Source organism: Myotis davidii, unplaced genomic scaffold (assembly GCF_000327345.1).
Source record: "Myotis davidii unplaced genomic scaffold, ASM32734v1 scaffold2737, whole genome shotgun sequence".
NCBI classification, from domain to species: Eukaryota; Metazoa; Chordata; class Mammalia; order Chiroptera; family Vespertilionidae; genus Myotis; species Myotis davidii.
Window position 1 is genome coordinate 110,188 of NW_006288248.1, and position 23,073 is coordinate 133,260.

Genomic DNA, 23,073 nt, shown 5'->3' on the forward strand with positions numbered 1-23,073 from the left:
CGCGTTGTGGCCCCGGCCGCAGCACAGCAGGTCGCAGCCATCGATGCCCGGCGAGCTCACGTTGCAGGTGCGGTCGCGCGTGCCGAAGGAGCCGGTCTCGCGGTTCGGCTCGCAGAAGTTGGGCGAGGCCTCGTAGTAGACCAGGTCGCGCTCCGTGGGCACCTTGAAGTAGGTGTAGCGCGGCCGCAGCGTCTCCACCCAGCCGCGCGACTCGCGGTGCTTCTCCACCACCATCTCCGAGGCGCTGTCGTACTTGTCCTTAAGGAAGTCGCCGATGGCGCGGAAGTCGGGCTGCGACCACCAGCAGGTCTTCACCTCGCAGCTGCCCGACAGCCCGTGGCACTTGCACTTGAGGTGCATGTGACTTGCGATGGCCTGCAGGAGCGCGGGTGGGGGCGTCAGGGCCCTTGCTCAGCCCAAGTGCGTCCGCGCGGGACAGTCTCCCAGGACAGTGCTCCTGGCCTGCAACCCCCGCCCCAGGCTCACCCAGCAAACCCAGCCCGCCTGCCTGCTCCATAAATCGCCTGGGGCCCCCAGGCGGAGCAGGTGCCCTCTCCATGGGCCCGCAGTGACATTTCCTTCTATGTGCTTCCGTAGCCGACCGAGATCCCACGGAGCGCGGGGTGGAAATGGGGTAGAGTAGGGGGGCAGGGCCCGGGAGCCTCCCTGCTCTCTCCTAGGCTGGTTCTAAGTCTTGGGCATCTATGACAGAGTGAAGGACGGCCAGGGCTGTAACGTGATGGTGTAAGTGCAGACATGAAGAAGGAAGGCGTTACTTCTAACGTGGAAAACCCAAGGTCGAGGCCCAGAGGTGTATGGGGGCTGGTGGCGACCTGAGTGTGGGAAATGGGGGTGGCTTGCATTGGGCATCTTCAGGGCCCAGGAAGCTGGGTTCTTGGACTGTACGGGTTGGGAAGAGGAGCAGCGAGGCAGTGCAGGGCACCAAGTTGTGGGGGCCTGAGGGTGGACAACCCGCAGGGCTTGGCAAAGTGGTGTGTGTTTCTTCCTGTGGGAATCCCAGGTTCTCTTTGGGAAAAGAGGTGAAGGTGGGTGACTTAATCAGACCTAAGGTTGCCTTGTCCACTATGGTGACCACCACCACCCATGAACCCGGAGGTGTGGCTGGTCCAAACTGAGAAGTGCTGTGAGTGCAGACCATACACTGGTTTGCTGTAAGTCCCCGGACTTTGTACAAGAAGAGGATGTAAAATATCTCATGCATGATTTTAATATTGATTGCATTACTGAAATGACAACATGTTGGGTATAGTGGGTTAAATAAAATTTAGTATTAAAATGAATGTCCGCTGTTTTCTTTTAATATGTGGCTACTAGAAAATTTGTTACACATTGCACTCCTACTGGATGATGCTGGGCTAAGGCTTCAGTGGGCGCTGCATCCAGACCCTTCCCTGTTCCATTCCCATCTCCCTGCTGTTTCAGCTCTTCCCTCTCATACCGGCCCTTTCCCTGGGCATCTGTGAGTTGCCCCCACACTAGTTCATTCCTGTCTAATCTCCACCCTCTTCCCTTTTGTGGCCAAGCTTTTCCAAACAGGAGCAGCTGCTTCTCTCCTCTGTATTCCGTCTCTTGCAGTTTGGCTTTATCAACGATATATATGCATGTACTTTAAAACAGCGGTCGCCAACCTTTTTAGCCCTCATGTACCACCAGTGGTCCGCAGACCACCGGTTGGCGACCACTGCTTTAAAAAGCCCAATAACTCCCGAAATGTGTTAAGAAATACAGGAACCATGATCAGGTAGCTCAGTTGATTAGAGCATCATTCCCATATGCCAAAGTTTTGGGTTTGATCCCCTGTCAGGGCACATATAAGAATTGACCAATGTTTCATAAATAAGTGGAACAACAAATCTCTCTCTCTCTCTCTCTCTCTCTCTTTCTCTCTCTCTCTCTCTCTCAAATAAAAAACACACAGGAGTTCTGTGCCCACTCTCACTCAGCACTGACCATCCAAGGTAGTGCTGTGTGCCTCTCACAAACCTTGTGTTTGGCATTGTCTCTGGACCTCTCACCCCTGCCCCCACCACTCTGATGCACATTTTCAACCTCTTCCTGCCTTAAGAACTAGAGCATATTTCTAGTTAGATCAATATTTAGTGCTGATGGTATTGGAGTTGTTAAATGTCATATTCAGCTGAGCCATGTGATATGTTACGATTACTTTTCCTTTCCTACAAGATGTTTTGTTGTTACTTTTTGAATATGTGTCATGGATTCAGTCTCAAGCTCTCCCTTAATTGTCTAAGTCAGTGGTCAGCCAACCGGCTCGCGAGCCACATGTGGCTCTTTGGCCCCTTGAATGTGGCTCTTCCACAAAATATCACGTGCGGGCGCGCATGTACAGTGCGATTGAAACTTCGTGGCCCATGCGCAGAAGTCGGTATTTTGTGGAAGAGCCACACTCAAGGGGCCAAAGAGCCGCATGTGGCTCGCAAGCCGCAGTTTGCCGACCACTGGTCTAAGTATCTTCTTCAAGACATTTAAACGCACCAGGTGTCCTATCGATTTCATCTCGGAGACATCTTTTTGAGAAGTCTTCTGGTCAATTTTATGAAATGTGCTTGTCTGGAAACAAATCTTTTCTACTTGAAAAGTTGAAAAAATGGTTTAAATAAATTTCTTGGCTAAAAGGCCCCTCTCCCGCCACCCTCCTCTGCCCCTCAGAATTCTGAAAGTACTGCTCCATTTTATTCTGTCATTTATATTGCTCTTGGAAACTCTGATGCCATCCTGGCTCTGATACTTGACATGAACTTGACCTTTTCCTGGGCAGCTTGGAGGCCATGTCTGTGCTGTCAGCTTGGTGTGGATCTCCCTTTCTTGTTTCAGTCACTTCCTGGGCCTGTGTGGTCTGAAACTTGTGATCTCCAGTCCCAGAACCTTCCTGCCTTATTTCTGTGCCAACTTTCTCCTCTTCATGTTCATCACTGTCTCTCGTGGACAGAGCCTCCATATTTTCGGTTCTTTCCTAGTTTCCATCTCTTTGTCTTTTTCCCTCTGCTTTGTGGAAAAGTATCTTAACTGTCTTCCAGCCTTTCTGCTGAGAGTTTTGTTTCTGCTGTCCTATTTTTAATTTCTTAGACCTCTTCCCCCACCCCCAATGTTCTCTTAAATTAACATCCTGTTCCAATTTCATGGGTACAATATGTTTTCTTATCTCTCTGGGACGGTGACAGTTTTTGAAGTTTTCATCTCTCTTTACAACATCTCTTTTCCATAAGTTTGGATCTTGTTTCTTTGTTTTGGTCTTTACCTTTGTGATTGCTGGAGGCCTCCTTGGGTGTCTGAGAGTCCTTGGTTGTCTGTTTATATTTAAAAGCAGGCCACTAGCCCTAGCCGGTTTGGCTCAGTGGACAGAGTGCCAGCCTGCGGACTGAAGGGTCCCAGGTTCGATCTGGGTCAAGGGCACATGCCCAGGTTACTGGCTGGATCCCCAATAGGGGACGTGCAGGAGACAGCCAACAAGGATTCTCTGTCATCATTGATGTTTCTATCTCTCTCTCTCTCTCCCTTCCTCTCTGAAATCAATAAAGAAGAGTGCAAAAGGCAAAAAAATAAAATAAAAGCAGGCCACTAAAAATCTTGTTGGAAGTTCCTGTGCCTGGGAGGGACTTGCCAACTTGAACCCTAGCCCCAGAGTGACTTGGCCACATTGTCTCACTAGAGAAGTTAAGTCTCTTCTCCTGGGTTCCTCTGATTTCCAGGGCAGAACTTTCCATTCTCCTGCCTGTGGGCGATCAAGCTTCAGTGCAGCATTAGGAGATTAGGAAAAGAAATGCATACTTAGATATACTATTTTCACTTGGGTGGCCTTGCCCTTAACTGTGCTTGGGCTCCACAGGCCAGACAACCCTGCTTTACCCTTTTTAGAGAATAAGTTTGCAGATTTCTGGTAAAGGAGGGGTGTAATCTGGGTTCAAGGAGTTGGACAGAAGAGCTGGTGGGTTAAAAAGTACTTTTAACATAGACTTTCAACCAGTCTTCCTGTTTTCAGCCTCATATTTACTTCTGTTTCTCAAGACACCTGATACTAGTAATTCCTGAGTTGTTTCTCAGATTTCGCCTCTGCTGGCTTAATACTCAGCTTTCTTGGGCCTACTAAGACATTGAATATTCATCTATCTGCTTTTTAGCTTCCAGACTTTTGTTGCCATTGTCACTTCTATTTTTCATGTTTTCAGGAGCCTTATTTATGTTAAAACTAGAGGCTCAGTGCATGAAATTCATGCACGGGTAGGGTCCCTAGGCCTGGCCAGCGATCAGGGCCCATCTGTGGGGTGATTGGGGGGACCCCTGCTGGCACCTGCTTTGGCTGGCCTGGGGTCTGCAGGCTGGGGGCAGCTCCTGCGTTGAGTGTCTGCCTCCTGGTGGTCAGTGCGCATCATAGCGACCAGTTGTTCGGTCAGTTTGCATATTAGGCTTTTATTATATGATGCATTCATTGTCATTTTAGTGGGTGTTTAGGAGGTTGCAGAGGGAAAGGCTTGTGTTTGCTTTGTTGTCTTTAACTGGAAATACTCATTCATTCTTCAGTTCTACAATTTTTATGTGATTCTTTCCCAAATCTACTACATTATTTTTATAGTTCCCAGTTCCCTGCTGAAATGTTCAACCTTGCATCTTAGCTGTATGAATGTGAGCATTTTTTATAATTATTAATCTCACGTTATTGACGAGAAAACGGAGGCTCCAGAAGGGTTAAGTAACTTTCCCAAATTGATACATTATTAAACGAAGGGTCAATATTTGAGTCCATGTCAGGTTTCATCCTAAAACCAAGTCTCTAGTATATTCCTATGCTATCTCTTAAAGGGTAAATTTTGGTTTTCTTTTTTTAAAAATAAACTTTTTATTGTTGATAGTATCACAGATATCTCTACTCTCCCCCCCTTTACTTCCACCCTGCCAGTCCCTACCCCCCCCACATGTCTGCCCTACCTTATTGCCTGTGTCCATGGGCTATGCCTATCTCTCTCTATAAAACCCTAATATGAGAATAGACTGAACGGTGGAACAATTGAACAACTGATCGCTATGATGTGCGCTGACCATCTGGGGGTGCTCATGGAACTTGGCAGGCGTCGGCCGTGATGGAATGGTGGGGCAGGTGAGTGGGGGTGCCAGACCAAGGCGGGACACTGGTCGCTGTCATCTGGGTCAGCCTCTGGTGGTTACTGAAAATTCTTTGTTCCTGCATGCCGTGGTACTGCCTGGGGCTTGCACCCGCTGCTGGCACCCAGCGCCAACACCAATCGCTCGGCACCGTCAGCAGGTGCAAGTGGAGGCTGCCAGCCCTGATTGCCCCTCAGGGCTTCTCCACCTCCTTTGCTCTTGAGGGGCAATTGGGGCTGGCAACCACCTCTCTCACCCACTGCTGGAGATGGCCCTGCTCACACCTGCAGCTGACACCAGAGCCGCTGCTTGCACCCACTGCGAGTGCCTGGCGCCGGTCCTGATCACCCCTGAGGGCTTCTCCACCTTCCCTTGCTCCTGAAGGGCGATCAGGGCAGTAGCCACCACTCGCACCTGCTGACAGTGTTGGCCCTGCTTGCACCTGCTGCTGGTGCCGGCCCCAATCGCTCTGTGCTGTCAGTGGGTATGAGTGGGGCTGGCACAGTCAGTATGTGGGAGTGGCAGTGGTGGGAGTGGGGCAGACAGGGAACAGGGTCCCGGTGGGAGGGGCTGGGCGGGCGTGGAGGATGGGCCGAGATCTGCCCCTATGCCCACTGCAGCCTCGAGGCCCACAGTTCCTTTCTAGGTGCATGAATTCATGCACTGGGCCCCTAGTAAGTATATAAACTCTTTAGCTTATCTCTTCTCATCTTCCCAACCCCACATCAATGTCTGTCAGTCTGTTCCATGCCTCCCTGTTTCGGGTCTTATTTTGTTGGTCAATTCATTTTGCTCATTAGATTCCACAAATATGTGAGATCATGTGATATTTGTCTTTCACAGATGGGCTTATTTCACTTAGCATAATATTTTCAAGGTCCATTCATGCTGTTCCAAAGGGTAAGAGATCCGTCTTTTTTATAGCTGCATAGTATTCCATTGTGTATATGTACCATAGCTTCTTTATCCACTCATCCATTGGTGGCCACTTGGGCTGCTTCCAGATCTTAGCTATTGAAGGAGATTGCAGTAAAAAATCCAGAATTCGCATTTCTCTTAAAAATAGAAACTCTGGAAACACCTGTTCTCGTGTCCATGTTATGGTGGAATCATTTTTTAAAATGGATTGTTTATTTTCCTTTTGCTGAATTGTATGAGTACTTTATATATTTTAGATATTAACCCTTTATCAGATATATCATTGGCAAATATGTTCTCCCATACAGTGGGCTCCCTTTTCATTTTGATGGTGGTTTCTTTTGCTGTGCAGAAGTTTTTTAAATTTATTTTGATGCAGTCCCATTTGTTTATTTTCTCCTCAGTTTCCTTTGCCCTAGGAAATGTAACTGTAAACGTATTGCTACATGAGATGTCTAAGATTTTACTGCCTATGTTCTCCTCTAAAATTTTTATGGTTTCATGTCTTACATTTAAGTCCTTTATCCATCTTGAGTTTATTCTTGTGTATGGTGTAATTGGCGGTCTAATTTCATCTTTTTGTGTGTGTCTGTCCAGTGAACATATTTTTTTTAAAATATATTTTATTGATTTTTTACAGAGAAGAAGGGAGAGGGATAGAGAGTTAGACATATCGATGAGAGAGAAACATCGATCAGCTGCCTCCTGTACACCTCCTACTGGGGATGTGCCCACAACTAAGGTACATGCCCTTGACTGGAATCGAACCTGGGACCCTTCAGTCCTCAGGCCGATGCTCTATCCACTGAGCCAAACCGGTTAGGGCGAACATATATATATATTTTAATAATCTGTGCCTGAGTAGTATTTAGAGTACTGTTTCTGTTTTTACCCCCTGATTACCACTTATCCATTGTGTCATCAGCTCATGTGACAGGTTATCCTTATTTATGTGGACACTGTGTTTGAAAAATTATTTGTAGAAACAATGTTCAGCCAACTCAAGTCTACACATATGCGCAGCAGCTGGTCTGCTTCTCGGTTACCTTTACTTCCTAGGGTCCTAAACTGGGCAGTGATTGCCTAGAGCAGCGAGCGGTTCTCAACCTGTGGGTCGCGACCCCATTGGTAGTCGAACGACCCTTTCACAGGGGTCGCCTAAGACCATCCTGCACATCAGATATTTACATTACGATTCATAACAGTAGCAACATTACAGTTATGAAGTAGCAACGAAAATAATTTTATGGTTGGGTCACAACATTAGGAACTGTATTTAAAGGGCCAGAAGGTGAGAACCACTGTCCTAGAGAGACCACCCTTCGTGGGTCCCTTAGCTCTGTGAGGCTGAGCGAAGCACAGCTTAGTGTATGCACTTTCTTCCACATCAGCAAATGACGCTTGGACAAAAGCTACCCCAGGTACCAGATTCAGTGTCTTGTCTTTTGGACCTGGGACTACTAATTCCTCACTCTATGGTTAGTTTAGTTATGTTACATTTTAAAGTCATTTTATGGAAGTGTATTATACAAAAATGTATATATGTCATAATCTAAAACATGACAAAATTTCACAAATCACCAGGTACTCAGAAACTCCCATCATGCTCTTTTCCAGTGGTTGTCCTCCCCTTTTTCAGGGCACTGATTCCGACAGCATTTCCTTGATGGCTAATGTTATTGAACACCTTTTCATATACTTATTGGCCATTCCTATATTTTCTTTTGTGAAGTGGCTTTACATTTTTTAGCCAACTTTTTTATTGGGTTATCTGTCTTTTTAAAAAATTAATTTGTAGAGTTCTTATATTATAGCTTTCATATATTTTTGGAGATATTATTTCCTCCTGTGTGGGTTGTGTTTTTAGATTTATGATGGTGTCTTTTATGAATAGACATTTCTTTAAAAAAATTTGTTTTAATCCTCACCTGAGAATATTTTTCCATTGATTTTAGAGAGACACATTGATTGGTTGCCTCCTGCACATGCCAGCGAGGAGCCTACAACCAAGGTATGTACCCTTGGCTGAAATTAAACTTGGGACCCTTCAGTCCGCAGGCCAATGCTCTATCCACTGAGCCAAACCAGCTAGGGCTGACTAGACATTCTTAATTTAAATATGGTCCACATTTTTATATTTTTCTTTGACCTATTTAAGAAATCTCTGCCTACGATGTCTCCTAGGTTTTCTTCTAAGCGTTTTCTTGGGTTTGTTTTACCTTTCCCATTTGGATTTGTAATTACATTTATATATGGTGTGAGGTAGGGGGTCAAGATTACTTTTTCCATATTGTGATTCAATGGACTGAGCACATTTATTGAAAAGCCTTTTTCCTGTCTGCACTGCTTTACCTCCCTTGAGATAAATCAGGTGACTTTACACAGGTGAGCATTCTTTACTTTTAACAGGGTGCCTTTTGTATTCCATCCTACATTTATACTGTCTTCAACAGGAAGATGAGACTGACTCACCTAGTCCCCGTTATTGGTAGTTGAGTGTCCCCGTTCACTCTTCAGCCCTCTGCAATCCCCTGGTTCCACTGGGCAAAGCCAGTGCCAATTTTGTGTTGCTAACTCTACTGGACACCTGTAGGTCCTTACATAGTTCCTGTTAGCAGTCAATCCTCTGTCAGTTTCCCACTGAACTTCTGACCCAGTCCTTTTTAGCAGGGCTCACAAAGCCCTCAAAGCTTGACCCATCAGCTTCTCCATCTCCCAAATTCTCTTTCTCCTTCTGTTTTCCATATTCTACCCAGACTAACTCATGTGCAGCCTCACCTCTCGGCTGCCTGGAGGCTCTCCTGGCCTCCTCCCAGCTAGATAACTGCCATTAGTCTACATTCCTCTGCTCACCATCTTTGACAGCAGAAGTCAGTTTTTTGAGACTCCAGCCTGCGTCTGGACCCTCCTCTGTACCAGTTCACCTTCTGTGTATGCATTCCCTCACACAGAACTTCCCAGACTGCTGTAGCCACCTACCCGCATCTCTTTGGCTGTGTAGGAGCTCCTGCAAGGCAGGCCTTTATCCCATCCCTCCTTTCTTGTGACCCCAACTCCAGAAGTGGACCTACCAATCTGTGGGAATACCCAGACACTTGTGGAGCAATTGGACAGTACTATGTTTCAGACCAGGCCATACACCCCAAGGGACCAGGGGTGTGCTCTGCGGATCCCCTGGAACATCCCCAAGGCCCAGAGGGCCATGGTCAGAGACCCCTCCCCAATGCACAGGACAGTGGTCAGAGGGTGCCCTGGTGCACCTTCAGACACACAGGGCCATGGTCAAAGACACTGCCCCAATCCCCAAGGATACCCAGGGCAGTGCTCAGAGGGCCCCCAGACACGTGGTTAGGACACACAGGGTTGGGGACTTACCTGGCGCCCAGCCTCATTGTTGTGGCGGTTCATCGCAGAGCGGGCGTCAGGCCTATTCTCTCTTGCATCCGCGAACTCCCGAGACACCATCCCACCAAACTCGATGTCCTCGCTGCAGCCACCCCATTTCCAGCCGTGGCCTGGAGAGCCCTGGTGACGGCTGCTGCATCCGCAGATGGCAGCGGAGCCCTCCGCGCAGGAGCGTGTCACTGCGAAGGCCACTCCGGCGGAGGCAATGGCGTGCACGAAGGCGGACTCCCGGGTGGCTGTGGAGAAAGGCGTGAGGTGGGCAGGGCGCAAGGGCGGGGCAGGACTTGGGGGAGAGGGTGCTTGTCCCCAGAGGACCCAAGGAAGAGGGAGAGCTTCCCAAGAGAAAGTCCACCAAGGGCCAAGAAACCCAAGAAGTGATGCTGAACGGCACTCGTCGTTGTGGGGAAGTCAGGGACGGGAGCACCTGCACACTGCTGGCTGGAGGGAAATGGGAGCGCCCCTTCGAAAGCAGTTTGGCAGCTTCTAAAAAACATACACGTCCCGCCCGCCCTAGCCATCACCTCCCAGGTCCTTCCCCCGCACTGACACAAAGACCAGGAGCAGATGTCAGGGCGGCTCTATCTGCAATAGCCCCAAACTGGCAGCTCCCAAATGCCCATGAGAGGAGAATGGATAAACAGCTACAGCATAAGATAAATAAGTCCTGTGATAGGATATGCAGGGTGGTGACTGTATTGTAGACCTGAAAGTTGCTAAGAATACATCTTGTGTTATCACCACACACAAAAATAGTAACCATAAGAGGTGATGGATGTTAACTACACTTATTGTGGAGATCATTTCACAATATACAGTATACCAAATCATCATGTTGTCTGCCTACAACTCATACAATATATATGTCAATTATACCTTCATAAAAAATTGTGGCATTTCCATAAAATGGAATTTTATTTAGCAGTAATTGGAAAAAGAGCATGATGCTTCTCAAAATAATCATGCTGACTGAACAAAGGCCACTGGACAGCCCTGGGGTCAGCTCCCCCTGCCCAGACTTCCCAGTAGGAGCTTCCAGCAGCCTGATGACCTGCCCAGAGTGTGGCTCTGGCCCACATGCTGCTACCTATACTGCCGTTCTGCCTGCACATCTTTTCCCTCCTTCACCTGGACTCTAAGTGCTGCAAGGACCACAGGTGAACATTCACCCTGTGCTGGCTCCACACGCTCAGGCCTGGGTATGCCCAACGGCTGCCTGACACCTGCCCCAGGATGACCTCCAGGCCTCTGTTCACCCAGAGGCTGATATTGGGCACCTGCATGCAGCCTCTTGGAAACTGAGTCAGAGGGAGTGACATTAGTTTTGCAGAGGGGCAGTGGGGGAGGGCTGGAGCTTGGGAAGAGGAAGCTTGCCAGGCAACAGTATCAGACAGGTATATGCCACTATCCAGGGAGACCCCCTGGACCTTGCAGGGTGGGGCGGCCTAGCCTGCCCCTGGTAGACAGAACCTTGAAGATGGTCTTGAAAGTCAGATAGGAAGCAGACAGAGAGAAAGCAGAGGGCAGGAATATTCTGCTGGGCTGGCAGGACCAGAGGGAAGTACAGGGCATGTGGGGGGTGGGGCAGCCTGGCATCCCCAAGCAGGAGCTTTCCTGAGGGAATGAATGCATTGCCTCCTGGGTGTGTGTAAACATTTTGATGGGCTCTGGATTCAGGATGAGGAAGTTGGGCTGCCCTGGGTTCCCAGGTCACTAGTGCACAGCAGGTGCTGTTTGCTAAGCCCTGCGGGAGAAAATAACAGTAGGGAGCCAGATGGCCCCCTGGAGCTTACCTGCAAGTAGCAGGAATTAAAAATACTCACAGGGCTTTGGAGCCCATCAGGCCCGGGCTGAACCCTGGCTTGGCTCTGATGGCTGATGTGCCTTAGGTGTCTCTGCTGCCCTCATGTGGGATCCTACACCCCACCTTTCTTGGCTCTGACTCCTCAGGTCTTGGGTGGAGAGATGTGGGAACAGGACTGATCAGGGCACCGGGTGAGTGCCCTGTTGCATTCCCCCAAGCTCCTCCTGGACAGAGGTCCCAGGCAGGCCTGGATCCTGCTGAGCTCCCAAGAGTTATAGGTGAGTAATGGTGACAGGGGGCTGTTGCCTCCTTGCCCCACCTCAATGCCCAGGGGGCTTTTGTTCTGGGAGGGATATGAGTAGATGGGCTCCATCCTGGGGAGTAAGCAGGGGTTTCAGGCTGCTTCCAGGTTTGCAGTCGACATGGGTGTCCTAAACCTTGTGAATGCACACACTCAGACTCACCCACCCAGCTTCACTCACATCCACACACACCTGTTACCAAAAAGTGAACATTTCCTCAGATACCGAGTGGACATGCCCTCTGCATTGGCTTCACACTGGCCATCTGACCCCACTTGCATTTTTGCTTTTGGTGATTCTTTCCATAGATTTACCAACACTTTCTGATAGCCCTGTGCAGGCTCTGGACACCAGTTTCCTCCCTGGGTTCTGAACTGAGCAGGCCTGGTCTCTCCCTGCTTTTGGGAAGCTCTGAGCCACACACCCAGCCATAAGCCCCAGAAGGCCTCCCACTGCCAGCTTGGGACTGCCCCAAACTGAAAGCTGCTCCGGTCTCAGGGGCCCAGGCCTACCTGCTCACCCAGCCCTTCCCTAGGAGTCCAGCCCTCAGCATCTCCCACCAGGACCTGAAGGAGCTCCTGGTTGGAACCTGCACCCCCTGCCTCCAGCTTCTTCCCTGATCCGTATATACCACACACATAGACACAGGGACACACACACACACACACACGCACACATGCATGACAAGCACACAGACACACACCCCCATAAACACACTCTCACACAGACATGCATAAGTATATACACACATGTACATACACATGCACACACACACCCCCATAGACAATTTCTTACACATAGATACATAGAAACACATGTAGATACATAGAAACAGAGGCATACACAGACACATGCACATACATACACACATACATGCATGCACAGATATACACACCCATAGACACTGTCACACACAGACACAGATATACACAAATAGACATTTGCTCTCACATAAACATGGCCACACAGCCACACACACACCTCTGCAACATCCCCCTACACACATAGACACACAGGCACACACAAACATGCATAGACGCACAGGCACACACGTGCATGTACACACACAGGCAGACACATAGGTACATGGACACACAAACATGCATGCATACATACACACATGCACACATACATGCATACACATATACACAGGCCGCTGGCACAGTGCATTGTCCAATGGCCATCTGGCTCTGCCTGGCCCCTTCTCGAGTTCTTGACATTGTGTCTTGCTTGACTGAACACAGGCCAACTCCTCCCCAGTGCTGCCCTCCCAGTTCTGTCAGCCACTACCTGGCCTCCAGCCACACTCAGCTACTGCCCTTCCCTCAGGTTTTTTCCCAGATGTTCTAATGCTCATGTAGCATCTGCCTTGTCCACTCCCCACTCTTTGGGGCACAGGACAGGATTCTGTGGCCATGAGGTCTGGGCATGATCTATTCTTGGCTCCTCAGGCTCCCAGGTCCCATGGGAGCTCCCTCCTTCACCCACTTGGTCTGGAAGCTCCCTGAGGCAAGGACTGTGTCCTGTTCACGTTTTGTTCCCAATCAGGTGATCACACAGATGGTTCCTGAGGAGTGAGGACCTGGTCTGTGGAGAAGGCAGGGAGTCTAGCCTGGTCTGAGCCCATCTAGGCAGGCTTACTCTGTGGGTCCAGCTCTCTGACCCTCCCCACTCAGCTTGTCCTTGAACAGATTCAGGATAGCTCCCCTCATTCTCCCCTTTCTCAAATATCAACCAGGCAGCTACCTCCCCAAGACTCATGAAGCCCTCTCCCTGTTTTCCTTACATAATATGATGAATCAGTTCACAGGCAGGCCTGCAGCAGCCTCTTGCTGGCCTAAGGCATCTGAGTGAATAAATGCCAATGTGCTGAACACAGACCCCTTCCCCTGTCTCTACACTCAGCAGAGCTCACACCCTTATTTTGTATTCTCAAGAACTCAAGCTACCTCCTTCCCACTTCTCAGGCCCTCGCTCTCAACTCTTCTCTTTCTCTCCTCCCCTCAGCCTGATGCCTCCTCTCCCACTGGTGTAACCTGGGTTAGGGGCTGTTGTTAGGATGACTTGTGGACTCCTCGGGGACCAGCTTTCCTGGCCACCCCTCCCAGGGCAGCTCAGGGCACAAGGCAGAGTCAGTATGTCCTGGGCACTCCTGGGACCCTCCACACACAGCCTGGTGCCTTTCTCCACTGCACCCTCTCACTCTCAGCTGGTTGAACGCCCTGGTTGCCCTTCTCAAGGATCTCCAATATCTGAATATGCTCCTGCAACCCTAGCAGAGCTGCCTTTCAACCCAGGTAGCTCAGGGCAGGTTCCTACAGGAGGACCCTGCTCTGCGTCTGCCTCCTCCCTCTATGCTAGCCCCTCTCTCCTCTGAAGATAAGGGGAGAGCAAGCAAAGGCCTTGCCCCACAGCTCTCAACAAGGGCTTGGAGATCCCTGCTTATTGACCTCAGGCAAACAGCCAGGGCCTCCAGACACACTTGAGGGGAAGGGTGTGTGGGGTGGGGTGGAGGGTTTTGGGAACTTCCCCTTGAACTTGGAGGACAAAGAACTCATTTTTGCCGAGCTCTGTCACCAGCTAGCTGTGCAATCCTGCACACATTCCTCCCGTCCCCCACCGTGGGCCTCAGTTTCCCCTTCTGCCAGATGAGAAGACCTCTCCTCGGATAAAGTCCTGCCAGCCAAGGATGCCATGGAGCAGCTTTCAACTTGCTCATGGAGAAAAGAAGTCTCTGCCTCATGTTTCAGAAAAACGTGCTATGGTTTGTTTTGGCAAAGGAAGTCCATTTTAAAGCTTAGGGCAGGCCTGAGTAGTTTCCTGCAATACTGACCAAGGAAAACGGTGAATGCACTGGAGAAACTGGGCAGGCCCATCTCACCAGAGGGACTGAGGTTGCCACCGCCAGCAATGGGACAGACGCCATGCACCATGCACTTCCCCAGATGGTGCTCTGAGGACACTCTATTGCTTTCAAGGCATTCTTTAAAAAAAAAACAAAAAACCTCACCCTAGGATATTCTTTTACCTGAGAATATTTTTTCCATTGATTTCTAGAGAGAGAGGAAGGGAGGGAGGAGGGGGAGAGAAACATCAATGTGAGAGAGACACATTGATTGGCTGCCTCCTGCATGTGCCCCCACTGGGGCCAGGGAACCTGCAGCTAAGGTCGATGAATTTGACTGGAATTGAACACGAGACCTTTAGGTCCACAGGCAGATGCTCTAACCACTGAGCAAAAAATGGCCAGGGCTTCTTTCAAGGCATTCTTTTCTTTTAAAAAAATATATTTTATTGATTTCTACAGAGAGGAAGGGAGAGGGAGAGAGAATTAGAAACATTGATGAGAGAGAAACACCGATCAGCTGCCTCCTGCACACCTCCTACTGGGGATGTGCCTGAAACCAAGGCACATGCCCTTGACCGGAATCAAACCTGGGACCCTTCAGTCCACAGGCCGACGCTCTATCCACTGAGCCAAACCGGTCAGGGCTCAAGGCATTCTTGACAAGGATGCATAACCTTTACCTAATCCTCAGGAGACCCAGAGACCTGAGCAGGCTCCTTCCAGTCTTGAGGGCACAAAGGACAAGGGCCAGTATAAGATCCTGGACAAAAAAGGAACATTGGTGGAAAAAACAGGTGAAGCCTGGGAAAAATCTGGAGTTTAGTTAATGGTAATGGAACTTAATTATGATGGATGCACCTGGTTTGTGCTATGTCAGCCCTGGGAGAGGCCTGGGAATGGATTTGGACTCACTCTTGCAATGTTCCTATAAGTTGACATTTATTTCCAAAGAAAAAGTTAAAATGCACCCTGAGGCCATGCAGAAGGAAGACCCCAGAATGCCCATATGACTTTAAGAGCAATAGGGAGGCTTCTGGGGGTTCATAACTCCCCCCGAAACTATAAGCAGGACTGACAGTACATGTCTGAAAACTTGTGACGACTTCTGAATCGAGAACCCATTGCCTCGATCAGATTTCCACAGGGATCTGAACTGTAAGGTTATGACCCATGGCTAGAATGGCCTCCGTTTACAGAGGAGGGGTACAGGCTTCCCTGAGGTCATGGGTGTGGAGGGTCTGGAGCCCATTGGCTGCCACAGTTACAGCCAAGTTGTTATCCACAGGCAGCAGCTTCTGCAGAGTTTCCCGCTTCTGTTTACACAACATACCAACTCCTGAGGAAAGGATGGGGAGCCATCCTGCCCTGAGAAGACACCTTCACTAGCAAAATGCCTTCTTACCAACGAGCTGTGCAAGGTTAAGAGAAAAGGAGACACAGGCTACTGAGGGAGGGGAATGCTTAAGGACCAACGCTTCCAGCTTGCCATGTCTCTGGGGAAGAGCCTGGATAAGTTTCTTGAGCTACCGCAGGCCTGCTCCCTTCAGGCCCAGGGCTTATTCCTACATTGAGATCAGACAAAGCTGTTCTATAAGACAAGCCTCTTCCACCAGGAAACCATCTTCCCAACTTAATGATGTCTCATTAGCAATTATTTATTGAGTTCATGCAAAATACCAATGATTTATCCTTCCTTCCATCCATCTATCCACCCATCCACCATCCATCCACCATCTATCCATCTTCTGTCTGTCCATCAATCCTTTCATCCATCCAGTATCTGAGAGTCTATAATGAGATATACACTAAATTCAGAACTAGGAATATGAGATAAATAAGAGGCAAGGTGCCCATTCTCAAAAGCCAAGGTAAGAAATCTGAAAGAAAGTGGATTGCTGCTCCATACAATGGAGTTTCAAAAGTTGACAGAGCTGCCTGTCCAAGTGGTAATTAAGCAGAAGCTGGATGACCGACCAATTGTCAGGTGGAGAGAATCTTTGTACTGGGAAGGAGGAGGGTGAACCAGAGGAATCCTTCCATACCGTTAGTAGTAGGCTCTGCTGTTGCAAGTCAGGTTTTCTGTTCTGGGCTGTGTGAAGTCATTTGCCTTTGGGAGCTCACAGTTCATGAGGAAGAGAGTAGGGGGAATAAGGCAGTATGAGAAGTAGGCTTGGCAACATGAGCTTTGGGGCAGGCCTAGGATAGATGGATGGTGGATGGATGGTGGATGGGTGGAAGGATGGAAGGATAGATGGATATATGGCTAGTGGGTGGTGCATAGAGAATAGATGGGTGGGTGTGTCGGTAGATAGGTGAATGGATAGGTGGATAGATGGATGGTAAATGAATGGGGAGAGTCTGGTGCAGATGAAGGAGTCCTGTGTGGCAAGAACTGGGCATCTGGAGGAAGGCAGGAAGAGGAGCCCATCACAGCTGCCAGTGCAGCCTTAGGTGTGGGGAGCCAAGTATCACTTCTGAGATGGGTTTTGGTAATTACTTCACCTCCCAGAACTTAGAACTAAAAGGATCTTAGCAATTCCTTTGTTTCCAGAAGCTTGTCAAGTACCAGAGATCATTTGTGGACTGAAAGAGTACTGCCAAGTATTATTACTTTTTCATGAGAGGGAAAAACATTTAAACAATGACTACCATAATTTCAGAAAAGGACTTTTTAACATCAAAAAGGCTATACTTCTAAAGTCCTATATGTTGAAGAAAGTTCCAAAAAATTATTCCAAGGATCTCGTTTTTCATATTTCACCATGAAGCTGGTCAGTTGGCAACTATTCATTGAGCACCAACTGTGTGCATGGTGGACAAGAAAGCCTTCTCTCTGAGCTGATCTTCCCTTGGGGAGGTCACCCAGGGGGCCATTTCAGTCAGACTGATAGGGAGGCACAGCCTGAAGGCCACCTTGCCCTGGACCATGAATCCTTTATCACAGATGAGAGAACTAGCCCAGACAGGAAGAGGGTGCTCTACTCAGCCCCAGCAACATGTGGAGGTTCAGAGCAGGTCAGCTACTGGCCCCAGGCTGCACAGCAGGGAGTACATACCCCAGACAGAAATCCTGGGAGAGGCTTCTGCACCCCCAGCAAGGGATCCTGAGACTCCACCAGGCTGTTTCTGTGGTTGCAGCCTTGAAGAGGCGGGGACTCCACCTACCCTGCTGAGCCCACATCCCACTGCCATGGTGGGGTGAGGGGATGCTTGCCTGTCCTCTCCTGGGAGGGGAAGGCTGTGGAGCACTAATACTGGACGTGGAGGAGGGATTCCTGGGATGAGCTGTTGGCCTGAGGAGACACTGTACTGGCCTTTCTGAGGGACAAGGGTAACTCCAGGCAGTGGAGGTTCCTGGAAGGGGACTGTTCAAATGTGATCTCTAAACAGTAAGCTGAAACTCTTGGGACATTCTGTCTGTGGGGTTCACTAGGTGGTCTCTTTGGGAAGTTCTGTAGGGACAAGTTCACCCAAGCACTATGTCATTGCAGGCCCAGTAGTGTGTCTGGAGCCACAATTCTTGGGGACATCTAGCCTATATAATAAAGAGGTAATATGCAAATTGACCCTCATGCCCTCACAAGATGGGTGCTTACAACCAGGCAGGTAGGGGAGTTAGTGAGGGATGACCAAACAACTGAACAAGCAGGCTTCATGGGGGACCAGGCCAGCAAGGGGGGCAGTAAGAGGCAACCAGGCCAGTGGGGTCAGTTAGGGGTGACCAGGCCGGCAGGGGAGGCAGTGAGGGGTGACTAGGTTCTGGGGGGCAGTTGGGGGCAACCTGGCTGGCAGGGGGTGGGGGCGGAGGGGGCAGTTAGGGATGACCAGGCAGGCAGGCAGATGAGGGATTAGGAGCCAGCAGTCCAGGATTGTGAGAGGGATGTCTGATCCCTGGGATTGGGCCTAAACCGGCAGTCGGACATCCTCCGAGGGGTCCTGGATTGGAGAGGGTGTAGGCTGAGCTGAAGGGACTCCCTGTGCACGAATTTCATGCACTGGGCCTCTAGTATCTATAAAAGATCCCAGGTGATTCCCCAGCTATAGGGTGCTAATGCTGGATGAGGAGGAAGGGCTCCTGGGATGAGCCCCCAGGCTCCATTACTCAAATTTGTAAGACCCAGCAGGTGTGTGGGAGGGGAGGAGCTCACACGAAGGTCTCTGACACAATCCCCCTGTCCTGGGTTCCCAGGGTGGGCTGTGTATCTCTGGCCTGATCTGTATGTGAAGCCAGGCCCTTGGTCACTGACCTCTGGAACTCAGAGGCCTGTCTATTGTCACCTGGTGGCCAGGCAGAGACTCAGCCAAAGACAGGATGGAGTATGACCTCCCTAGAAGCTGCAGGGCCTGTTTGCTAGAGTCTCTTCTTGGCTGACCTCCGCCCTCACCTGGGTGCAGCTCTCCCCACCATGGGCTCCTGGGCTCCATCTCTCCTCGGGTCAGTGCTGACCTTCAGGTCTCTGAGGGTCACTTGGCCCTTGCCTGCCTATAGAGCATCACTGGTGCATCACAGAGAGAACTAGAGTGTCCTCAACCATGCTGTACCCCAGCCTCCTTCTCTGGCCCTCCCCTGCTCACCTCCCCAGCTGGCTTGAGGCCTACAAGATTTTGCCCACTTGGCAGGTGGAAGCCCAGGTCACCCCTAAAGCGTTCAGTAGGTTGGCACCTTCCCTCAATCAATGCCCCAAGAATGTGGCTCTGCTGCACCAGGCTGGCCAATGCTTCCCCTTCCACAATGCATACCCTCCCTGGTCCCAGAGTGAGGTGGGCAGTGGAGGGGGGGTTGCAATGGCATCTGGCAATACTGCATCCTGAAACCACCTGAGAGTGGAATTCAGCTGGCACCCCACTGTGGCCAAGGCAGTGGCCTCTGACACCGCCCCTCCGGCGTGGCCAGTGTCCTCTGATTACCTGCTGGGGCTAATGAATTTGGCTTTGTGAGCCACTGTCATGCCGCATTAGGCCCACAATGGCCTGTGATATTTTATATGAATTTCCCCCTCGTCGGCGATTAGGCCATGGCAAGCTGGTCATAGCAACCGGGAGGTATGTGCGGGGAGCGCTGTTCACACGCCGAACATGGCCCTCGGGCGTGTGAATCCAGCAGCATTTTCACTTTTCTCTGTGGTTAATCTTGTCGTCCTGGTGGGCACATTGTGCTCTGAGCCAGGCGAGGCAGGGTGTTGTAGAGTTTCTCTGGCGCCTTCACCCCCTCCCACTGGGAAGAGTTAATGATATACGGGGGAGCCCCCACCACCCAGTACAGAAACACTTTCTGATGAGGGTCAAAGGTTGCAACCTGGATTGGGGATGGTGATCCGCTCGAGGGCCTCCTATTCAGGCCCCTCCTGAGTACTGAGCCCAGCTCGTGCCTGCACCCAGCCCTCCCAGGGAGACAGCAGACCACCTCTTGGAGCATGTCCAGGAAAAGGGCTCTGCCAGGGAGGGGACAGGGCATGCTGTCCCCCTCCTGCTCCTCCTTAGCCCAGCCCCCAAGGAGAACAGGAATGATTGGGGTTTGGGCACACACCTGCTGAGAACTTGATTGACCTTCGCAGACCTTGCCTGAGGGGCTTAGGGGTCCTGGGGAACTGATCAGTACTCTGAAGTGACAGGCTCCTGGCCCTGCTTGCACCAAGGGCACAGAGTGCATGAATAGACACAGCCCAGTGCCTGGTGTCGTTGGAGGATGCAGCTGGGGGCCTTCCATTGCTTTCAGGTGAAATGCCCACCTGGCGGGGAGCCCAGCTCTCTGCAAAGCCATGTGCCACAGGAGAGTCCCCCTCACGCTTGGACCCTAGGCTGGCCACATGCCACTGTGCTCCCCAGGGGCATGGCCTAGTTGGCCCTACTTCAGGGTGTCTGTGGAGGCTCCTAGCTCTGAGATCTGTCTTCCTTGCCTTGAGGCCTCCCCACTCCTTCACCTCATGGGTCAAGAGGGGGTGTTGGCCAGCTCTGGGGAAAGCAGGCCCTTCAGGTGCCTGAGCCCTGCCAGGGGTAGAGAACAGATAAGCAGCAATCCTGTGCCAGCCTCCATGCACTCAAAAATTCTTCAAATGCTTTTTACCCTACAATACATATTAAATGGTCCTGCTGCCTTCGAAGCAGAAGGGGGCACTTGTCCCAAGCTAGGGCTCACTTCTGTCATCCAACCCCACCTTCCTGCCAGCACGTTCTGTGGGTCCAGCCCCAAGCCAAGCAGTTGGCGGGGATTTTATCTGTGTATGTCTGTGTGCTGAAAACAGGAGCTGTGAGCATACGCTCTCCCCTCACATCTCACACACCCTGCACACACTTACACATGTTCAAACATGCATGCACACATGCCCACACAAGGCTGGGCCCCTATCCTAAGCTGGCCCAGTGGTATTAAGCTCTGTTCAATGAGGCCGCCTCATTGGGGGGGAGGGGGGGAGAGGCCCATGGACCCCACCGCAAAGCCTGGGTGACCTCTGAGATGATTAGGGTTGCCCTGATCCTAATCCAATCAGATTGATTACGGTCAGGGGGCAGGTGAGGAGAAGGGTTCCATAGTTGCCTCCAGGAGCCAGCTTCCCTCTGGGGCATCTGGCCAGCTCCTTCCTCGGGGCTACTCACCACAGTGAGCAGGCCCTTTCTCAGCCCTGTGGCAGGTGAGGGAGAGCAGGGCTTCCTCTGCCCCATTTAACCAAATGGTGAGGGGTGGGGGTGAAGCAATTGTAATCTAGCAGAGAGCCAGGGAGGTGGGATATGTGAGAGGGAGCGGGTGGGAGAGACTGGATAGGGGGAGCCAGAGGGAGGAAAGAACAGAGACAGGAGCTTGAATATAGGACGAATAAATATAGGAAGTAGACATGGGGGAGTGAACATGGGAGATCAGATGTGGGTGTGGATGTGGGGAGGATGGACCTGGGGATGTAAGGGTCAGGACACTGAGGACTCAGGAGTGTCCCTGTGGCCTGCTGGTGTCCAGACTTCGTAGGAGAGGCTTTGAGGAAGTTAAGGGGTGCGGAAGAGGAGGGCATCTCCTTAGGCCCTGCATGCCTGCTTGCTCCAGAAAACCCCTGCTGACTCCACATGGGCTGGGGTACCCTCAGAGTCCTGACCGGGCCCTTCATCTTGCCTTAGTTTCCTCACTTGTAGCCATAATTCTGGCTCATCTGATGCGTATTAGGATTCAGTTTGTGGCTTGGTGTAAAACTGAGCACCTCACCAGAAAACACTGTATACTTGTTGTAAAGAAAGAGAGAAAACTCTTTGAGATCCAGCTCAAGTGCCATCTGCCCTGAGAAGTCTGCCCACACTGGGATATCTGGGCACACACCTCATCTTTCAGGCACTGGCTCAGAATCTCCTTACTAAGCACCTACTATGTGCCAGCACACACACTGGAACTGCCCCTGTGCATCTGCTGTGCACTTGCTGGGCATGAGTGGGGCACACGAGACTCTTGCCCCAGATAGCATGGCGTTAGTGGGGCACAGATGGAGCCAGGAAATGGAAAGCAGCTCTGGGGGCCTGGAGCTGATACCCAGGTGGGACCTGGAGCTGCTGCCCAGGTGGGACCTGTGGGCTGAAGACTAAGGAGCTGGACAGGATGAGGACTTTGATGACCGGGGCACAAAGGCTGCCCCCATTTCAGATTCAGGGCGAAGTGAGGTAGGGTACAGGGATTGGCAGCTCTGGGTGGTCAGGTAAGATCTATGATAGAGTCATCTGAAGCACACAAGGAGCAGGAAGCATCTCAGGAGAAAGCAGGATGCCGCGCTGCCCTGGGGTGGGAAACACAGGGGAGTGGATGAGGTCTTAGGCAAACAGACCTCAGGGCTTCAACGGCCTTGCTGACCTAGATGTTTGTGTATCTGAGCATAGCTGGGAAATTGCGGTTTGGACTGAGGATGATGGGAATCATGTACTAATGTGTGAAGGAAGAACAGAACCTGCATCCAGTGAGGGCAATGTTGTGCCCTAAGGGAACAACGGCTTACCCCAGGGAACACCATGCAGGTCCGTGTATCCCTGCGGCGCCTGCAAAGGAGCCAGAGCCCTTAGATGGCATGGATGGTTCCAAGGCATCTTGCTTAGGCTCCTGCCTCCCCTTAGAGGGCCACTCTCTCCCACTCTGCCCAGGAGGAGACTCTTAGTCTTCCTGGCATGTGGCTAGCCTGGTGTTGGCTATGACAGCTGAGCCACGAAATCTTGTGCACATCAGGTGCTTCCAATTTCTCATTTTCCACAGAATGAGAGAATCCAACTGAGTCATGAGCTGACAGATTTTTAAAACTTTTTGATGATAGATTGCTATGTGATTTTTGACACATGTAACTCAAAAAAGTGCAAAGAATCAAAAGAGACATTATAGCCCTAGCTGGTTTGGCTCAGTGGATAGAATGTTTGTCTGTAGACTGAAGGGTCCTGGGTTCGATTCCGGTCAAGGGCACATGCCCGGGTTGCAGGCTCGGTTCTCAGTAGGAGGCATGCAGGAGGCAGCCAATCAATGATTCTCTCTCATAATTGTATTTCTTTCTCTCCCTCTTCCTTACCCTTTGAAATAAAAATAAATAAATAAATAAAACAATTGTCCTTTAAAAAAGAGAATATATATATATATATATATATATATATATATATATAGAGAGAGAGAGAGAGAGAGAGAGAGAGAGTGTCAAGATTGTTATGACCACATG

At 50.4% G+C, this 23,073-nt stretch overlaps 1 protein-coding gene across 1 annotated transcript in view; it reads right to left on the reverse strand.

The window, feature by feature from the left end:
• WNT3A (wingless-type MMTV integration site family member 3A) overlaps positions 1–23,073 on the reverse strand; it is a 42,369-nt gene that overhangs the window by 2,590 nt on the left and 16,706 nt on the right. Inside the window, exons 3-4 of the mRNA XM_015561534.1 lie at positions 9,430–9,695; positions 4–375 (exon numbers count right to left, since the gene is read on the reverse strand). Coding sequence (XP_015417020.1) covers positions 4–375; positions 9,430–9,695 — 638 coding nt within the window. The remainder of the gene's footprint in view (positions 1–3; positions 376–9,429; positions 9,696–23,073) is intronic.